Source organism: Heloderma suspectum, chromosome 1, assembly GCF_057233095.1.
Source record: "Heloderma suspectum isolate Gila_16-S chromosome 1, 16-S_ref, whole genome shotgun sequence".
NCBI classification, from domain to species: Eukaryota; Metazoa; Chordata; class Lepidosauria; order Squamata; family Helodermatidae; genus Heloderma; species Heloderma suspectum.
In genome coordinates this window covers 140,409,563-140,430,370 of record NC_139458.1, presented here as the reverse complement: position 1 = coordinate 140,430,370, position 20,808 = coordinate 140,409,563, and the positions used below count along the sequence as shown (strand labels likewise).

The window sequence follows — 20,808 nt, the reverse complement described above, 5'->3', positions numbered from 1 at the left end:
CTCTACCCACTTCCACCATGGATAGTAGCTAAACTCTCCTCCTTATGTTCCCTGTAAGGATGTATCTCTAAATTACAACAGTCACTGCACAGGGTGCTGCCAGATACAGGGGTCCTAGCATGAAGAGTCAGCAGGCAGGTGAATGTAACATATTCCAGGATCTTGGAATAAATACACATTGTCTTTTATTAGAACCTTTTGCCCATCAAGACTGTTCTAGTTTTCTATCTATGATCTTGGAGGGTGAGAAGTAGAACACAGGCATTCAGGTGTCACATTCAGCTAGGCAAGAAATGAAGACTAGGGGTTAAGTACGAAATCTGCCCCTCCCCCCAAATGGTGGTGTTCAGACTTCGGGTGTTTCTACATTAAGCAAAAAACCCGCAAAAACCCACATCCTTTTGGAGTTTCCTGCTTTTGGTTTCTTTGCAGGATTAGGAAGGGCTTCTTTAAACAGCAGCCATGTGATTTGAACTGAGGGAGTGCCTTCCTGCCTGCCTGCCTGCCTCCCTGGCATGTGGGCAAAGGGCTGGTGGGGGGAGAGGCGGCTTGTTTTTGTAGCTTAACTTCTGCTGTACTGTTTTCTTGCAGCCCACAGGAAACCTCTGACCTACTTCTGAGTAGGCATAAAATGTAAGATTGTGCTGTAAGTCTGCAACCCTTGGCACACTTACTTGGGAGTAAGCCAAATTGAACTTAATGGGGTGCTCTGAATCAACAGAGAACATTGCTTCTGAGCTTGGTGGTGTGGGGGATCAGATGTGTCTCCCTTCATTGCAGGGAGGCATTTTACCCTCTTCTCCCTCCAACTGAGAAATGCGGAGATAGAAGACGCAATCGGCAGCGAATTCTTGCCCTCGTTCCTGTCAAATCTCATCCTGACTGTGCCCCCAACAACTGAAAAGAAATGCCCACAGCAGACAGACACAGCAGTTTCTTCCAGTACTGGAGAATTTCACAGGGAGATCATGGCGCTCCTGTTCCATGGGCTGGAAAAAATATTTTTTTTGCATTTGGGGAAAACACGAGATAGGCTAGGGGAAATGGCAGGAGACACCCTGGAGAGTAACGGCGTCATCTAAAAAGCCCACAAACTTCCGAGAGAGAGCCATCTCAATAGCAGGATGAAAGGTCCGTGTGATGAACCCTTTAGCTGAGTGGCATATCCCCTTTGCTGAAGGATAAGACACAATTGTAAACACAGCTGCTACAGCAAAATTCCAAGACGTAATGGGAGAACTGCCTAGATATGTAAAGGGGAGAAGACAAAGTGTGTTTCAAATATATGGAAGGATGTTGTGATAAACCTATATGTCAATAGAGACAGGCTGTGTTTCCACCAGCGATTTACTCCAACCTGGGTGCACGGTGAGGTCTCTGTGTTTCCATGACATCGTGGCCATTCAACACCAGCCCCATATTTTATCACAGAAAAACTGTTTCTTCTGAGTCTGGTTATAGTCTGACTTTTCCTGCTTACTTGGGCTCCATTACTGAGCTGTTTCCACAAACGCACTGGGTTTGGTATCATAGTCCTGCCCCTGGGGCGTGTAGCCCAGCCATTGTGGGTGTGTCACTCACCTGCTCCCTGCCCTCACCGGAAGCAGCTGCATGTGAAGGAGAGGGGGAGATGATCCTGGAGGGAGCAGTCAGGCAGAGATGAAGAGATGCACTCATAAGCACCCCTGACATACAAGTGCAGTGTCCGCCAACCCTGAGTATCCCTATGAAGTTCCCGGTCAAGGTAGTGGCAAGGAGAGCTGCAAAGATGGCTTCGCTCGGAGAGTCATTGAGAGTCATTAAGTTGCATCCCCACGTTAGCGGAAGAAAGGGTTTAAAAGGGGAGGAAATGCTGCACACAGCTTTTTTCACTCCTTCATTAAAGTGAAAGTGTGCTTTAAAACTCACTTTAAAGGAAAAAAACAAAAGGGCTAGAGCAAAGCAGAAGGGGGCGAGGGAGGCAGAGATGAAGGCAAAACTAATATATCATCCACTGGCTCTCTTCGCCGGTTCCTCCCTGTGTATTTCCCCTTTAGCACTTTGTCCCACTTTGTGTGGGCATGTGCTAGGGGTGTTACTTTTGAGTAAACTCATTGGCTGTATGACCTTCCTTTCCTGGGAAGAAGTACCACTGAAATCTGTGTGGCTTGCTTCTGAGTAGGCATGCATAGGAGTGCATCCCCTTCAATGCATTTACTTGGGGTCTCCCTTCTCAGCCACGCAGGAGAAGGACTTGACAGTTAGGATTTAAATGGGTATTAAAACTGCCTTTGATTGGGAAGCCAGCCAGCCAGCCACTACTTCTTCTTTTAGCCCACCTTGCAGGGTTGTTGGGAAGCCAGAATAAGGGGGTTGAACAACAACAGCACTGGGGGTAGGAGAGAAAGCCAGCCACTATCTCTTCTCCTAGCCCACCTTGCAGTGCTGTTGGGAAGCCAGAATAAGGAGGAACAGCAACAACAGCGGGGGGCAGGGGAGAGAGGCAGCCACTAACTGGAGTAGAGCAGAAGGGGGCAAGGGAGGGGAATCTGCAAGAGGAGGCGGCGGGAACACTGATGAGGTAATCAGACCCAACCCACAGGCCACCCAGCCATCAAGAAAATAATTCCATTAGAGCTCAGTGGAAACAGGCTAAAGCGATGATAAGCCAGGTCTTTAAGGACTGTGGAAACAGGAAAAGGAGAAGATGCAATTGGGAAAGTGAAGCCAATAGCGTGGAAACATGCCCACAGACTCTCTTCCATGACATTCATGTAGTTTATATGGTGCTCTTCCTCTTCAGGACATGATTTATTTATGTCCTCTCCTTAATCTTAACCACTTTAAGCTCAATCAGAGCCCTGCTAAGACATGGCAGTATTTTGGTACAGATCCAGTGTGGTCCATAGGTCACTGGGGAATCGGAATTGCAACCAGAGAATCATTCACCAAGCTCCAAACAGCAAGAGATAAAGGTTAAATGGCCACTTTCCAGACTCTGTGGGTTTGTGTCTCTAGCGCACTGAGCTGGCAGACACCAGCCTGAGCTAAGAACCATTTGGACCCCTTCAAAGGCAGCTGAATGTTCTAACTGGTAAGTGTTTCCAGTCTCTGCCCATTTCCATGCCATCGGATATCACTGAGGTCAACAGCTTATTCTGGATAGCAGGACTGTGGTTGCTTACATTTGTCCTATGCTTTGGTAAACCCAACCTTCATCTGTACGGGGGAACAAATGATTCCTACCCCTCTCTCATAAGCACTTGTTCCTGATATCCCTGGAGGTCCTCAGACTTGCCCTTCCTCCAGCTGCAGATATGTAGAGTTTCCATAAGCTACATGCAAGTAGATGGGCTCTCCAGCTGTGAGTATGTGTACAAATGGCAGCCAAATAACTGGCTGGTTAGTTCAAATCCATCATTCTTCTCCTGTCCCCAGTCCTACTTTGTCATGCTTGTTGCCCCCATAGTCACAATGCTGCAGAGACTGGCAGAGTTGCCCCTCTATGTAATTCTTAAAGTGTAGTAGCCTTGACCACTCTGGACTTGATTCCTAACACTCCTATGCCTCCATGGCTTCTGGACCCACAGTTCCAGTCTGCAAACCTTCCCTGGTTGCCCACTTCCTGTGTGCCAACAGTGCACAGCCCCTCTTATCTATCAATCCTATGTATCGCTTTGCTCTAGTCCTACTTTCTCCTTGGCACCTCCTTTTGCCAACTCCGTCACCCATTGTTTCTTCAGATTCCTGCTTTTCAGGTAATGTCCTGTTTTGTCCCACTTCTTTAGTCCAGGGATGAGCAACTTGTGGCCCTCCAGATATTTTGGCCTACAACCTCCAGCATAAATTCAAACACATGAAACATCTAACATCACTTTTAAACAAAGCTTCTAAGCAGAGTCAAGTCCATTGGCCAGTTCTGAATTATAATATCAAGCTTATTCGGTTGATTCTACAGGCAATAACTTGCGGGTAGCTGATCCAAAAGGATACTGCCCAACGTTGTGTGTTCTAAGTCTCTTTTTATATACGCTTGGTTGCTATAAAATATGCTCAAATGATTTTTTATTACAAATTATATTTCTTATCTAAGAATCCCAAAGATAACCTTTCTACTTTAAATCTTCATATGTCTACATAAGACTATCGATTTTTTAAGCTTCTTATTGAGATTAACACACATAACAACATACTTATGTAAATATTTTAGCTTTCTTTTGACATGTTACAGGTATGTTTTTGACACAAACATATTTCTTTGATAACATCCTGTCTTGTGAGCTTGTGTTTCTTACATATTTACAGTCTGCAGTGAGGCTTCTTGGTTACTTATCTGATGGCCTATCCAGCCTCATTGTTTTATGGTACCCTGCTAAGTGAAAGTCATAACCCTAAATTTAACATTGGCACCGTCTTATCTGAATTCCTTTCTAGTCAGTAAAAGGGTGCTAACCATCTGTTTCTAATGGCCTGGTACAATTGTCTCTCATCTGGCAAACCTCAGAGATGAGAGATTTTTATTTCTCCTGGGTCAGAAGGCTATACTGGATTGCATTAGGCAATGGGACCCCATTTTTAATTCCAGAATTCTCTTGGAGGGACTGGATTATAGAATTTCCTAACTGAGCAGCAGGGGTAAGATGATGCAAATATGAAAGATTTGCTTGATCTGCCACACAATATTATGGTTGCAGGGGATATAGATATTTCCTCTCTAGGCCATGTTAATGTTGCTGAGAAATCCCCAGTTATGCCAGAATTGAAGCCTGCAGGTGAAATGTAATTTCCCCCTCTCCTTGTAACCACCACTGCTACTTATGTCTTGTTGCATCATGATGGTGTGACTATAATAGGCTCCTAAATGACATTATTGGCACCCAAGTGACCTTATTGTAGGCAACCTTATTGTAGGCAAGAGATGCCCCAATGCAACACACATTTTGGTTTAATATTCTTTTAATTTTTGTAGTGCTTTCCCAGATGAACACTTCTTAGCTCTACTGCATGAGTGCTCATGTAGCCTTTTAAAACAGGGATGGGGAACCTCTGTCTGGTGGCCCACATACGACCCACAGGGGTTCCCCATCCAGCCCCATCCATCCACCCCATCCAGCTTCTTTTTCAGGCCTCCCCAGTCCCTGCAGGGAAATGCTTTTATAGCTGATAAGGGATTTTCCCTCCTGTGCAGTGAGAAAGGCAGCCTTTGCCATTGTGCAGCAGGGAAATGCTTTTATCTCTGCCGATTGGGGATAAGAGATTTCCCCTACAGAGGTGACAGGACAGAGTCTGAGGAGGAAGCTGCTGAGTGATTCTGTCCTGCCTACATCTGAGGTTTGTCCTGCTTACCTCTGAGTAGACATGCTGCTCATGCTTACTTCTGAGTAGACATGCAGAGGCTTGGTATTTGGGATGCTACTGAACATGCTGCTGAGTGATTTAGGCCTGCTTACTTCTGAGGAGACATGCAAAAGCCTTATCCTGCTTATTTCTGAGTAGTCCTAAAATCAGTAATAATCACATTTGGCCACACACTACTTTGCCTTGGGCCCCACGCCTACAGATGGCAGGCAGCCCCCAAGACCTTTCCGAGATTGCAGTTTGGCCCTTGGACTGAAGAAGCTTCCCCACCCTGTTTTAAAAGAAAAGGAAAACAGGACAGCATGAGCAAGGCTTAGCTCCCTCTCCTGTAGAAATGCCCCACCATTTCAGAGCATTTAATATCTGTACAAGATCTACAGCACCTCATCAGTGATCCACTTTTTGCATTCTGCAGTGCTTCCTGTTTCCCATCCAAGTGTCCTCTATGCCTTAGAAGCAGAGAATGCCTTCTCTCCTCCTCCTCTGACATTTCTGCCTTGATTCCTTTGGCTCATCCTGTGGGCCAAGAGACTTGCCCTGCTCTCTACTGTAACTGACAGATCTCTGGTCCTGTGAGCACTGATGCCACCTGCTGGGGAATCAACTCAAGCCAGAAACTTCCAAACCAACCATCAGCTGGAATCCAGACAAGCCAGAAACTTCCTTCTTTATTTGTCTTCTCCAGGCCAAAATACAATTTACATGCAGTTGCACGTCTCTTTTCCCCAACAGTGTTTTTATGTAACTGAAAGGCAGTTTGGAAGCTGCAGCTAAGAGTGGTAGAGCTGCAGAGAGGAGGGGCTGCTTAACCCCTGCCCTTTCTGTCATTTGTCCATTCAAAGACACATATACCCCAAGCTGCTTTTCTCCTTGCAGGGAAAAAGATCTTCCCCCATGGGTGGTGGAGGCAAGAAGGGAAGGCAGTAAGCAGCCCCTCCTCTTTCCCTCTTAGCTGCAGCCTCCAAAGCTCAAAGACGCTCGCATTTTGCATTGTGTCATCGTCAGATGATACTCCTGGATCTGGGGAAGATTGTTTCATAGGGCGCTTCCAGACGGATGGCTCCTATCGCTACCGGTCAGAAGGCATTGTGCACCTATTCCATCCTTTTCCTGCTTGACAGATTTTTTTCTGGTAAGAAAAAAAGGTGGAGGAAGTGGCAGGAAAACATGGGAGGGTTACAAGAGGAAGATGATGTAGCCTGGAGCCCCATGTAAAATTCTGTGTCTACGGTGAGGTGATTGCACAATAATAGCTTCATCTGGAAGCACCCATATTCTCCTTTTAATCTCTAGCATAAGTTTTGCTCTGTCTGAATCTGAAGCTATGCTTTGCATGATGTTGGTGTAAGGTACTGCGTAGTTTCTACTTCCCTACTAGTTGGTGTTACTCTTGTCTAGATACTCTCTTAACAGAAACTGTTTAGGTTGATTCCTCCTCTATGGTGGCAGTAGCATCAAGGCTTGTGCTAAGAGGAGTGGGTGTATCAGAGACTTTGAGAAAATAGTTGAATGGTAAGCAGACTCCCTGGTTTTTCAGGAAAAAAGACCTGGCATCCCAGAAAAGCTTTATTTTTATGGTTTAACTTGGTGGGTGGGAGGAGCAAGGCATCTACATAGCCATTTTAGAAAGTAACATTACAGCTTCACTTCCATGCAACAGTCATCTAGAAGAGTCGCACTGGAATCAGGCAGGAAAATAAGGGGCCAATCTACATGAGCATTTTATCCTGGTGCTCTTAACAGCTGACACACACAGGACACATGATTCACACCCCAACCCATTGTGCGGATGCTATTTCTCCTTCAATATTCCAGTGTTTCCCAAGCTACTTTTATGACACTTTTTCCAGTGCTTGCAGTTTCCGTGCACTACAGGGACACATGTGTTCCAATCAAGTGGTATTATAACTTTTACCGCTTTGAGTGGCTTTAAAACTGTAGAACCTGTTTTGCAACGTCTGTCCCCACCTTCTTTCCTTCCCATGTCTTTCTCTTCCTCCTTTCATTCCCTGTTGTTTCCTCACACTGATTTTCTTGGGTTTAGCAGGTAGGAAAACAACACAAAAAATGGCACCATGACTTCCCCGTTTTCTCTCCCCCCCTCTTTTTCCTCCTTCTCCTCTATTGCTTAGGTGGTGGGGGGGTATTTTTGACTGCATGCCTACAGAACTGCACAGCTGTGAATAACCATGCAGTGTATTTTTCAGAGGCCATTCTTATGTGGCATTGAAGGTGTGCATGCAGTTAGAAGACTAAAAAAAAAAAAAGCAAGTTTGAAATGGCACCATGCCCTCCAATTCTCCTGTAATTGCAACACTGTATTGAGGCTTGTGCCATGTGTACATGCTACAGACACAAACGATAAAACACGTGTGACCTTTCAAACTCCTCCTACACCTCCCACAATTACAATACTATGCATTTGGTGTGTGGCACTTGATTGCATTTTAGACATGGTGGACAGTGCATCGTTTCATTAGCGTGTGCTCCCAGAGCAACACTTGCATTTTGAAAAAATACTGGCACAGTCTCACATACGAAAGGGGTGCTAGTGTAGAGTCTACCAAGCATTTATGAGAGACAGCTGGGCTTATTGCAACAAAACTCATCAGTGCTTTCTGTGTTTGCTTCAGCAGTAGAGACAACCCTTGACCTTTTTGTTCCTAAGGCAGAAAATGCATTGTATATACAGCAAAGATAAAAGATCATTGTATATACAGCAAAGATATACAGCATCAATGTCACGTTTAAAAGAGTTGGTGATGGCAGTGAGGCCTCAGAGGTGGTGGTATTGGTGGTGGGGACAACTGCATCAGCAGGCAGCAAATTGACTAACTTTGAATGAGATTCCCAAAGAGAACCCTTGCATCCCAAGCTGCTTCATTATCAGCCAGATTCCATATGTTTCATCATACAGCGACTAGATGGCGCTGTGGTCTAGTGCCTCTTATCGCTGGTTTTCCTCTTTTCATGAGGGAACTCAAGCAGAACTCAATGCACAGTAATTTGATAGCTCATTGTCTCCAATCTTTTGAAAAATGGAATAAAAGTCATTTAGTGTGGGAGATGCCTTGGAGGTTGACAGTGTCATCTAAAGGACCTGCAAACTTCTGTGAATAACCAGTCTCAATAGCAGGATAAAAGCTCCGTGCAGAGAAGCCCACAGACACCACATGTGGACCATGCTAGTCTACTAAAACACTGGTGGGGAATGTGTGACCCACCAGATGTTTTTGAACTACAGCTGCCATTGTCCCTGACCATTGGCCATACTAGTTGGGGTCCATGGGCATCTGGATAGCCACAGGTTCCCCACCCCTGCATTAAAGGCTTTGCAGAAGCAGATGTTGAGGAGGGTGGTTTGGCCAGAGGAGCAGATGGGGACATTCTTCTCTCCAGCGTTTATTTTATTTTATTTTTTTATTTATTTTATTAATCGCCCATCTGGCTGGTCACCCAGCCACTCTGGGCGATGTATAATAACAGAAACAGTTTAAAACAACAAAATTCTACATTAAAAACATCATATTTCTAAAAATACCCTAACCCACCCCAAACGCCTGCCTGAACAACCATGTTTTTAATGCGTGGCGGAAGCTTATTAAAGAGGGGGCATGGCGGAGTTCCCTAGGGAGGGAGATCCACAGAGTGGGGGCCACCACAGAGAAGGCCCTCTCCCTCGTCCTTACCAGTCTAGCTGTCCTAGCTGATGGGACAGAGAGAACGCCATCCAAGGCTGATCTTGTTAAGCGGCCTGTCTGGTGTTGCTGGAGGCGCTCCTTAAGATAGGCTGGGCCGGAACCATATAGGCTTTTAAAGGTCAAAACCAACACCTTGAATTTGGCCCAGAAAACAACTGGTAACCAGTGCAACTCCTTCAGCACTGGAGTGATGTGATCTCGCCGGCGGCTGCCTTTAATCAGGTGAGCCGCCGCGTTCTGTACCAGCTGCAGCTTCCGAACCGTCTTCAGGGGTAACCCCACGTAAAGTGCATTACAGTAGTCTAACTGAGAGGAGACCAGGGCATGTACTACTGATGGGAGCAGACGGTCAGGAAGGTAGGGGTGCAGCCGCCGTTATCAGATGGAGTTGGTACAGGGCTGTCCGGCTCACAGCTGACACCTGAGCCTCCATGGACAGCTGGGAGTCCAAAATGACCCCCAGGCTGCGGACCTAGCCGTACCCCATTCAACACCAAGTCAACATCCCCCAACCTCTTCTTGTCTCCCACCAAAAGTACCTCGGTCTTGTCAGGGTTCAGCTTCAGCTTATTTCTCCCCATCCAGCCACTCATTGTCTCCAGACATTTGAACAGGGATTCTACGGCCAAATCTTGGTGAAGATTTGAACGAGAGGTATTGCTGCGTGTCATCCACATATTGATGACACCACACCCCAAACCTCCTGATGATAGCCCCCAGTGGCTTTACATAGATGTTAAATAGCATTGGGGAAAGGATGGAACCCTGTGGCACCCCACAAGTGAGTGGCCACGGGTCCGAAACCTCCTTTCCCAGTGCTACCCTCTGGTAGCTGCCAGAGAGGAAGGACCGGAACCACCATAATATGGTGTTGCCAATGCCCAACCCCTCCAGGCGGTCCAGGAGGATACCGTGGTCAACGGTATCAAAAGCCGCTGAGAGGTCGAGGAGAACAAGGAAGGAGCATTCGCCCCTATCCAGAGCACCTCCTTATATCATCCACCAAGGCGACCAAGGCCGTTTCTGTCCCATGCCCAGGCCTGAAGCCCGACTGAAATGGATCTAGATAATCAGCTTCTTCCAAGTGTGCCTTCAACTGCATCGCCACAACCCGCTCAATGATCTTGCCCAAAAATGGCAGATTCGAGACTGGGCGAAAGTTGTTCAGAACTTGGAGATCCAAGGAGGGCTTCTTTAAGAGTGGTCTTATCACTGCCTCCTTGAGGGCTGATGGCATCACTCCCTCCTCAAGGGAGGCATTCACCACCGCCCTGATCCCCTCACCTAATCTCTCTCTGCAGCCCATAATGAGCCAAGATGGGCAAGGATCAAGTAAGCAGGTGGTCGGCCTTACAGATGAAAGCACCTTGTCCACTTCATCAGAAGGAAGAAGCTGGAACTGATCCCACAAAACCGGTTTGCCACAGGCTGCCTCTTGCTCACTAACTATCCACAGCGCATGGAATAACACTCCTAATCCAATCAATTTTATCCGCAAAGTGCCTTGCCGAGGCCTCACAGGAGGCCTTAGAATGCTCCAGCGGTTCCAGAGCAACTGGACCGACCAGGCTCCAGACCACTTGGAAGAGCCTCCTGGGACAGCACTCTGTGGATGAGATAGAGGCAGCATAATATTCCTTTTTTGCTGCCTTCACCGCCATGTGATAGGCTGAAGATACAGTTCTAGCCCGTGTCTGATCGTCTTTGGAGCGAGACTTCTGCCACTGGCACTCTAGCTGTCTCACCTCCTGTTTCAGAGCTCTTAACTGCGGATTGAACCATGGTGCAGTCCGAGCCCTGTTCAGGGGAACAGGGCATTTTGGAGCCACCTGATCTAATACCCCAGTGATTGCAGCATTCCAGCCACCCACCAGGGTCTCAACCGAGTGGCCGTTAGCATGCTCCAGAGAATCCCCAAGCACGTTCAGGAATCCATTTGGATCCATAAGACGCCTGGGGCGGACCATTTTAATGGGTCCTCACCCCTGCGGAGGGGTTGTGGAGCCGAGAAGTCCAATGTCACCAGATAGTGATCTGACCATGACAAGGGGGTGGGGTGGATGTACCCCCGACTTCCAGATCATTCCCCACTTCTCCAGAAACAAGCACAAGGTCTAGCGCATGACCGGCTACATGGGTGGGCCCAGTGGGAATAGGGTGCAGCTCCCAGGAAGCCAGGGTCTCCATGAAGTCCCAAGTAGAGATGTCAGAGAATTCTGCCATGGACTCCAGTGAGGGCAGATTCTTTAGAATCCAGCCCCCCGGAATCTGTGGCAGAATGGCCCCCCCCCACCGAATCCCCCCGGGACGGAGCTTACCTGGAAGCACATGCAGCTCCGGTGGCGGCGGATGCTCCAGCTGGTCTCTCGGCTGCTGCAGCCGCAAATGGCGGCCATCGTAGCAGCCGCCATTTGCGTGGCTGCCTTTTGCCATGATAGGCTACGTAAATACTTACGTAGCCTATCACAGCAAAGAGCAGGGGCGCAAATGGCAGCCGCTATGCCATTTGCGCCCCTGCTCTTTGCCGTAATAGGCTACGTAAGTATTTACGTGGCCTATCATGGCAAAAGGCAGCCACGCAAATGGCGTAGCGGCCACCACTTGCATGGCTGCCTTTTGTCACGATAGGCTACGTAAATACTTACGTAGCCTGTCATGGCTTGGCAGCCACGCAAATAGTGGCCAGGGTAGCGGCCGCCATTTGTGGCCACAGCAGCCCGGGAGCGGACAGAATTCTGGCTGTGGCTGGCCTCGGAGCAGAGTCGCCACGGAGCAGAGCCGGCCGGGGAGGATTCCGAGGGAAGGGACGGAGTGCCTCCCCCGCACACGGATGCCCAGGAACGGATGGGTGAGTGGGATTCGTACATCCCTAGTCGTCCCCATGAGGATAGCCTCTGAATGTACACTGAAGTCCCCCAACACCAATAAGTTAGGGGACTGTACATGTACATCAGAGACCACCTCAAGCACCTCAGCCAGGAAGTCAGTCGTGCAGCAGGGTGGACGGTACACGAGCAGAATCCCCAGACTACCCTTCTGGCCCAACCTCCAGTACATGCACTCAGCAACCTTGGTCTTCCGGAGAGGGGGTCTGGTGAAGACCAAGGACTCTCAGTAGATAACAGCCACTCCCCCTGCCTGATCCCCAGCCCTCAGCTGCTGTGCATACGAAAATCCGGCTGGACACATGGCCGCAAGGGTTGGAGCAGAGGCCTCAGCCAGCCAGGTCTCTGTAATACATGTCAGGTCTGCTCCCTCATCCAGGATCATGTCATGGATGAGGGATGTTTTCTGGGTAATAGACCTGGCATTGTGGAGCAGCGAATGAAGGCCCGAAGATGGAATCACGCCTCCCCCAGCTATCCTTTGGCTCTGGACAGGCCCGGAGCAGGAGACAGATATTACACATCTCTCCCTTGTTCCCCTTACCTGGCATGGCCTGCCCCTTGTGCTCCGCCAGCGCCTGCTGCCCAGCCTCGGTATGTTCTGGCCCCCAACACTCCCCCCACTGCCTCTGTCAGGTAGACACATACCCCCTCACTCTGGCCTATCAGGCAGGCTACCCACCCCTAAAAACACAACAGAATCCCCCCAAAACCCACCCCCCACCAACAATAAAAACAACAACATCCCCTTTAAAAATACTGCCAGGCAGAAGTCTGTGGTGGTGGCAGCAAGCAAGCACAATGGCGGCGGCAGGCGGCACGCCCTCTTCCCTGCATGGTGGTAGCTTCTCCTGCAGATCCTGGCTCTTCCAGGAAGGGGCAGATGGGAGCAGTCAGCACAGCTGGCTCAGTACCTGGGGGCCTGGTCCTGCAGGGACTGGTGGTCTGCCAGGCAGAAGTCCACGGGAAAGGACTGGTTGTGGTGGCAGCAGCCACGGCAGGCACAGCAGCAGCAGCAGCTGGCGGCACACCCTCTTCCCCGGGTGGTGGTGGCTTCTCCTGCAGATCCTGGCTCTCTTCTTTCTCCTAACAGGGGCTGAAACCAGCACAATCACGATGACACACCTACAGCGCCTTCCCTCCCTGAGACGTGTCGCGGTCTGTGGGGGCACTCATGGGAATGAGATGTCGGGAGTTTACCTGGTCAGACACTGGCTACAGGAGCCTGCCGAGCTGCAGCGTGGCACCTTCCATGCCACACCCTTCCTGGGCAACCCACATGCAGTTGAGCAGTGCACACGCTACATTGGCAGGGATCTTAACCGCACATTCACTGCTGATTTTCTCAAGTGAGTACCACGCTGGATGCCACTCTGCAGAGTTTCGCAGGGAGGGAAGAGCCTCACTTCTGCAGCAGCTACTGGGGAGGGGGTTAACTGTTTCAGCATGCATTGCCCTGCACTAGCATTGAGAATACATAACTGTCTTAACCTTGCTGTGTAAGGCTATAGACTAGGGGTGCAGAACCATAATTGGGTGGGGAGCCAAATTGCCCCTCCCCAGCCAGGCCTTAGGTAGGCAGGATTTGTTTATTATTTATTTATTTATTTATTACATTTCTATACCGCCCAATAGCTGAAGCTCAATAGCTATGTCCGCTGACATCACCCCCCTGCCTGCTTTGCCTTTCTCTGAGTTATGTGCCTCTCAGCACAGAGAAAGGGACTTGTTGACTGAGTTCCTGGCTTTGCGTGTTGTGTGTCATCCCCATGGGGGCGGCGTGTGCCACGTGAAAGGACTCACCCGGTGCTGAGAAGAGCAGCCCGTCCTTCTGGTGCAGGCCACTCACTACCTGCATTTCCACCATTATCTCCAAGCTGAGATCAAAGACAGTGGGGATTCCTTTTGGGTTGGAGCTTGGGAGTCAAGCCCCACCCCCTGAAGGAACCCACTTCTCTGGCCAGATATGGAGCCTCCATGGCCTGGAGATTCCACAGCCCTGCTATAGATCCTCCATAGCATCTTAACTGGCCTCCATGGCACAATGTGATCTCAGTCTCTCCCGTGCTGGAATCTGTCCACTGTGGGAACCTCTGCACCACCTTTTTGTGTCTATTTCTCAGCTCCAAGGATATGAACCTGTATGAGGTTCAACGTGCTCAAGAGATCAATGAGACCTTTGGGCCCAAAGATTCATCTCAAGCCTACGATGTCATGTTTGACCTGCACAACACCACAGCCAACGTGGGTTCCTGCTTCATTGTGGCTTCTGAACGCAGCCTCTTGTGCATGCATATTTGTGACTATGTTCAGGTGAGACCATGCTCCAGGGGGTTCCTGAAAAGCTAAAGCTGGAATTTCCCCTCAAAGGCAATCTCCTTTCTTCTTGACTCCACAGAAACATTCCAGGATAAGATGCTGTCCCATCCTTCTCTATCAGCAGCAGCCAGAAGAAGAGACTTATTCCGTCTGTTCAGTGGCCAAAGCTGGGCTAGGTAGGGAGTGGTTTTCAGCCTGGACATTCCTGATGGCAGAAATCCAGCCGACATTCTGCAAGGAGCTCTGCAAGTGGGCCAGCCTAGCTGAGCAAGTCTCCCAAGCTGTTACTAGAAGTGAATGGTGCTATTACTAGGGCCATGTTTCCACCACAACGGAAGGAGAAGCTAATCAAGGAGTACTGCATTTTTTTAAAGGATTCAGCTTTGCTGAGCTTTGGTCCATGTAGGGCTCCATGAGCAGGTTCTCTGCACCAGTAAAAATCGCTTCACAGAAATACTTCCTGGTGGGGGTGGGGGTTGGAGTGAACATCATCTGACTGACAGGGGCTGCTCAACCAATAAGAGACGCTCCCCCACTTTCCCCTGAAAGTCCAGATGCACCTGCATTTCAGGAGCAAGTCTCTCTGAGCACAATGGGAGTTACTTCTGCGTAGACACACACATGCTTGTGCTGGGCAGGTGGGAGGGAGGGAGAACACAAAGATGGGAAACCAGCCCCTATTTTAAGCCGCAGGATCTCTACAAGGGGGGGTCAAAGTAGTTACTTCCTAAGTCAGTAAACCAAACAAAGGAGAATCAGAGCCTCGAGATCGCGTTTAACCGCACTTAGCAAATTGGGCTTTAAACTACGCCATGTCTATTGAGGGGGGTCTCCATAAGTTCTGATGTGGGCATTCAGAGGGCAAGCCTCATTCAGCACAATGGGAGTTACTTCTGAGGAGACACTAATTGGTTTGTGCGGGAAACACAGGGACAGGAAACACTCCTTGACCGGGGTCACAGTGAAAGGCACACCCCTGGGCAGGGCTAGCATACCTGAGGTAAATGCAGGGGTTGGGGCACACAACAACTATACTGAGGAGAACCCAACTTAAGGTAAAGAATCAGACTTTCAGCAGTCTTGGGAAATCCAGTTTTTCCCTGATCAGCTCCGGGGTGGCTGCTGGATGGCCACAACGTCATGTATCCTGAATGACCTCAATATGCAGTCAGCTTGGAGTAAATCGCTGGTGGACACACCCCCTAGGAGAACGAATGAAGCCATGTACAGTCTGGCCAGAAGAGGTGCACCCCAGTATTCCTTGCAATCCTGCAAAAGATTCTGGGGTCCATCTCAGATCATGCATGTAGCCCAGGAATTAAGCCTCAGTTACAGCATGTCTGTCCCTTGTGTGTGTAGGCTTTAGCTGGTTTGTTTGGTGCGTGTTTTGCCTGTGTGCGCACATGCGAATGTGTGTGAGTGATGTGTTGCCTGGGTTTGGGGGTTGGGTTGGAGTGGTGTGTGTTTTGCCTGGTTTTTGGTGTGTTTGTGTGTATTTTTCCTGGTGTTTTTTTTTTTGTGTACATGGTGTGTGGTGTGTGTTTTGCTTCTTCGAGGGGTGGTTTGGAGTGGGTGGGTGTCTTGCCTGTGCTTGTGTATGTTTCTTGTCTGAGTGTGTGTGTGTGTACACACTCTGAACATCACTAGTTGGCCTTCTGTGAAAGTGATATTTTTCTTGTGCTTTGTGGGAGCAAATATGTGATTCACCGGTTGGGGCTCAGTTCCCAACTCTGCCTTGTACTCAGTTTCTTCACCAAGTTACTTGTCTCTGACCCTCATCAGTTTCCTACTGTGAAGTAGATGCTGGAGCAGAAAACTGTGGGCTCAAAACAGTGGTTTTGTATTTTGGAACTCAGACCCCACTTCTGCCTTGTACTTAGGTTCTTGGGCAAGTTACTTCTCTTTTAGCCTCACCAATTTGCCTTCTGAGAAATGGGTGTTTTGTGATGGGCCATGCCCACCATGGCAGCCGTTATGTGAATGGGCTACCCCCACTATTACAGCCATTTTGTGAGAGTGCCCATGACACATTCTCAAAGTTTCACAGGTCTCCCCACTTAAAGTCCACTTATAAGTACACTACACCACACTTGGGATGAGAAGGAAATGCGGTTCAGATGGACTAGGTGGTGCTCAGCCCAAAGATATGGGGAAAGCAACTGGATGGCATGCTATGCCAGAAGAATTCCCCAGGCAATGGTGCAAAATGCATGTGATCAAGTCTTTACTGTGGCAGTTATGATTTATGTAAAAGGCTCTCAGGAAGCAAATGGTTTATGTAATATAGACAAAGGCTGTGCAAGATGTTTCCAACAATGATATAATCAACACAACCATCTTCATGTGATTCCCTGCAGCATTGGAGCTGGGCCCACAGCCCCAGGGAGTAGCACGAGCTGACCTGCTTGCTCAGATGAGATCCATCATGGCCTGTGCCTTGGACTTCATTGAACTGTTTAACAAAGGTGACCTATCCCGTAATACCTTGTTCTGTACTCTGTCTTGGGTTTGGGAGCTGGGCTACTTAATGTGACCTGGGTACACTGATTAGCAGAACGGACACGAGACAATTGACATTACTTCTATAGTTTTACTGGTGAATGTTAGCAATCTCCAGTTTGTTGACATACATCAGGAGTATGCCCAAGAGCCCAATTCCATTTCAAAGAAGCTTCTGAAGGCCGTGGTGGTAGGCGAGGCCAACAGTAAAATGGGCAGGGCGAAGATCCCCCAAAGACCAGCATATTGCAGCCTGAGGCGCTTCCTGCCAGTAACTGAGCCTTAGGAGAGGCATTTCAGCCTTTTAGAATGGGGGAAAACTGTGCAAAAGCTGGAGAACCACCAAATGACCAGTGGTTGGGGGAGATGGGGTGGGGTCAGGTGGCATTGCCATCTGGGGAACCCTAGGGGGCTGGATTGGGACCTCCAGGGGGCCAGATTTGGGTTCTGCCCCCCTGACATGAACATAAGACAGACAGACAGACCTACAATCCAACAAGGTACATAACTCAGTGAATCTGGGGATATAATTCCGTTCTATCCTACGTGCCTTTGTCCAGCATGTGATTTGTGTTGCTGTACCACTACATAACAAGCTCGGGGTTTGGTATGAACTCTAATATGAATCTTTCATGACTACTCAGACACACTACCTGACGTAAGCCCCACAGTGATTGTCCATTGCGGGGGGGGGGTGCCTTTCCTTCTGCGCTAGTGGACTCCTGACTGTGAAGTCTGAGAATAAATTGGGAAGCCAATACTTTCTCTGGACTGGTTGCCCATCCATCTCCATTACTCAGGCACGTTGTTTCCAGCCTTTGAGGCTGAAGCATACAAGATGGTTGGATCTGTGGACTTTCCCCGCTATCCTAATGGTGAGATTTCTGCTGTGATACATCCCAATCTGCAGGTGAGTTTGGAAGGAAGGAGGGAAAGAAGGGGGAAAAACCAGTATGTAATCTAGCATACATCCTTGTATTTGCTGCCCAATATATGAGAGTATAGGGCTCCCATAACTTTAATAAGTGTGCAAAAATGAGAATATGAGTAGGTGCACCTTGTACCATAGTGTTGCAATGGAGAGAAAAGTTGCACCTGTCAAAATTCCCTTTCGTACCGTTATTAAATATACATCAGCTCTCCTCCTTTTGCAGCCTTTCACAACAGTGTTGGACTACAACTCCCAGTACCCCTAACCATTGGCTATACTGGCTGGGGTGACAGGAGTGGTAGTCCAACAATATCTGTGGACCCAAGGTTGGGAAAGGCTGCCTTTACTCACCCAGCACTATGCTGACTGTGGTGGACACTTGTTACATTACTTCCACCTTCTATGGGAAGGAATGTAACACTTGTTAACACTTGTTAAAGTAATGTAACACTTGTTACATTACTTCCACCTTCTATGGGGGTGCCTCCGCATCTTTGGTCTCACCAGAGGATGCTACAGAGAAGGGATTGGAAGACAGGCTGTAGCTGGGGCTTCTAGCTATTCTGTTCTTGGCCTATAACAAAACCATCCCTCTCTTAGGATAAAGATTTCCAGCCCCTGAAGCCCGGGGACCCCATTTTTCAGACGCTCAGTGGAGAGGATATTCTATATGAGGGTGACGACATCACCTACCCAGTCTTCATCAACGAGGCAGCCTACTATGAGAAGAAAGTGGCCTTTATCAAGACAGAGAAATGCACTTTCTCCCAACCTGCATTGCAGAAGTTTTAAGTGAGTCCTGTTTTATCATGGGGAACCTGACAAAACAACACATCACAAGAAGACAATTGAAATCCATATGTTTTCTGTGTTCTAAGAAGCCATTGTTGAATGGCTTATCCCCTGGACACTACACTTGCAAATAAAGAAAGAGTATTAATCACTCCATAGTTTATTGTTGGAGATGGTTTTATCCCATATTTATGCAATATGATACATTAGTCGCTAAAACTGTAGTAGTCCATGAAATTTCCATCCAAAGAATTTGCACTGCACCGGTCCTCAGCATGTTTCAAAGTTTGCCTTTTGATACCTGTGGAGTGAAACTGTTGGTTGCGTGAGCCAGTGTGTTTTGGTAGCATGAACTTTGGGTGTGCAGACCTAGATCCAAATCTTGAAATCCATCCATGAATTGCTTGAGCTATTGTTGCTCAACCTGCCCACCACACCTCACCACAAAAGGCCTCCCTTGCAAGGCTGTGACAGGACTGTTGGGAATGATCAGTGAATAAGATGATCATGCTGTCTGCAGGGTGTGTGTGTGTGTGTGTGTGTGTGTGAGAGAGTGTGAGAGAGAGAGAGAGACAGAGAGACAGAGAGATGGGGGGGCAAGATTCTTTCTCAGTTCTAAAGCAGCTGTATATTCCTGCCAGAGTCTAGAGTTCCTCAGACTACTCACTATCTTATGATTCTGGATGCCTCCTTGCTAACTGCTCTGGATCTGTTGCCCCTGCTTGTGCAAACAAGACTTAGGACTTGGACCCACCAGCACCAAGACTCAGAAGAGTTTCTTAAGTATTTCCAAGCTTTATTTATTTATTTATTGCATTTATACCCCGCCTTTTTTCCTCTTGCAAGGAACCCAAGGCGGCTTACATGATCCTCCTCCTCTCCCTTTTATCCTCACAACAACAACCCTGTGAGGTAGGTTGGGCTAAGAGTCTGTGACTGGCCCAAAGTCAGCACAGGGCTGTGGAAGAATGTGCCTGAAGGCTAGAGGACAGGGCTGGGCAACCTGTGGCCCTCTAGATGTTTTTGACAACAACACCCATCAACTCTGATCATTGGTCATGGTGGCTGGGGCTGATTGGAGTTGTAGTACAAAACATCTGGAGGGCACCATGTTGGGGAAGGTTACTATAGGGCATAAGAGACAGGCTATAGAGACAGAGGTGGTCCTGTTTGGGAAGGAGATGGACTCTGGCTTGGGGATTCAGCCAGTTTCTTCCTTGAAGAAACAGATTCCCAGTCGGGCCGGGGGTGGGTGGGTAGCCCTGGATTTGGCTTTGCACCTGGATGCTGAATTGAGGTGCAATGGGTGCAGCTGTGGCCAGGGTTTCCTTTGCCCAGCTTAGGCTGATGCACCCACTGCGGCCACGTCTGAGGTCTGACCAATGACGGAAACACATACCTTAGTTACATCTAGATTGGACTATTGCAATGTGCTCTACCGCTGGAGTGTCTTCCAGAACTTCAAGTGGCCAGAACAGCCTTCCTCAGCCTGGTGCCCTCCAGATGTGTTGCACTATGTAACATAGGCTTGTTTTATTAATATATGTGCTTGCGTTGTTAAGTGTGACCCAGGTATGTTAGGGTTAAAAGAACGTTTGAGAGTGAGTGGAAAGGTAGGAGGGGCTTTGTGCGTGAGAGTTCTGAGGTTATAAAAGGAGAGAGCTGACAGTCAGGGCCTTCGGGACTGAAGAAGCTACATCTAGTGAGTGGGGTTTGGGAACCAGGATTCAGAAGGGGGTAGAGTAGGTAGGTTAGGACCAAGTATAGATGTATTAATAATAGTATACATAACTCTTTTTGTGTTTAATACATTTTTATTTGTTTATTTTTAATACAAAATCCTATGTGTTTGTTTGGCTTATTGCACCACCACTAGAAAATCTATTTCCTTGTTACTTCTCCTGTATGGGGTAGAGGGAACTAATTAGACATATTGGGTGTCTCTTTAACCCAGAGAGTAAAAAGGGCTGAAGCTTTGTGTGTCAGTGAGGACAACTGACCAAAGTGGAAGCAGACGTCCTGAGGCGTTTTTCAGTCTCATCAGGTGGAAGCTGGAAGGAGGTATAACCTGGGCAGGAACATCACTGAATGCCCCAGCAAGCTACAAGAGTTGTAGTCCAATACCTCTGGAGGGCACCAGGTTGGGGAAGGCTAGTCCAGAATGCAGCGGCGGTGATCTTAACAGGCGCTCACCCATGGGATCATATTATACCAATCCTGCAGCATTTGCAGGGGTTCTCTTTCGGTTTCTGTGCACCATTCAAAGCGTTGGTGATGACTCTGAAAGCCCCAGTGGATTGGGTCCAGTATTCCTAAGGGACTCCCCATATCAGCCTTGTTGCTA

General features: G+C 48.4%; 1 protein-coding gene across 3 annotated transcripts; it reads left to right on the top strand.

Annotated features, from left to right (window-relative positions):
• The first annotated feature begins 3,011 nt into the window (after nt 1-3,011).
• ACY3 (aminoacylase 3) lies at nt 3,012-18,631 on the top strand. Of its 3 annotated transcripts, none has more exons than XM_084829257.1 (8): nt 3,012-3,073; nt 6,343-6,469; nt 13,017-13,272; nt 14,047-14,236; nt 14,322-14,418; nt 16,600-16,707; nt 17,542-17,651; nt 18,273-18,631. In XM_084829257.1, exons 2-8 carry the CDS (start codon nt 6,394-6,396, stop codon nt 18,462-18,464), a joined length of 1,029 nt encoding a protein of 342 aa, XP_084685383.1. In that variant the 5' UTR covers nt 3,012-3,073; nt 6,343-6,393; the 3' UTR covers nt 18,465-18,631. The 3 variants fall into 3 exon arrangements, with proteins under 3 accessions (XP_084685383.1, XP_084685373.1, XP_084685393.1); XM_084829247.1 differs by having other exon boundaries at nt 6,290-6,469; XM_084829267.1 differs by lacking the exon at nt 6,343-6,469.
• Nucleotides 18,632-20,808: the final 2,177 nt, after the last annotated feature.

Excerpts from the sequence above, each read along its gene's own strand:
- ACY3 (XM_084829257.1), top strand. The coding sequence starts at position 6,394 with ATGGCTCCTATCGCTACCGGTCAGAAGGCATTGTGCACCTATTCCATC. Across the intron at positions 14,419-16,599 it reads AGTGGCCAAAGCTGGGCTAG|CATTGGAGCTGGGCCCACAG; the intron begins GTAGGGAGTGGT and ends GATTCCCTGCAG. Across the intron at positions 16,708-17,541 it reads CATTGAACTGTTTAACAAAG|GCACGTTGTTTCCAGCCTTT; the intron begins GTGACCTATCCC and ends TCCATTACTCAG.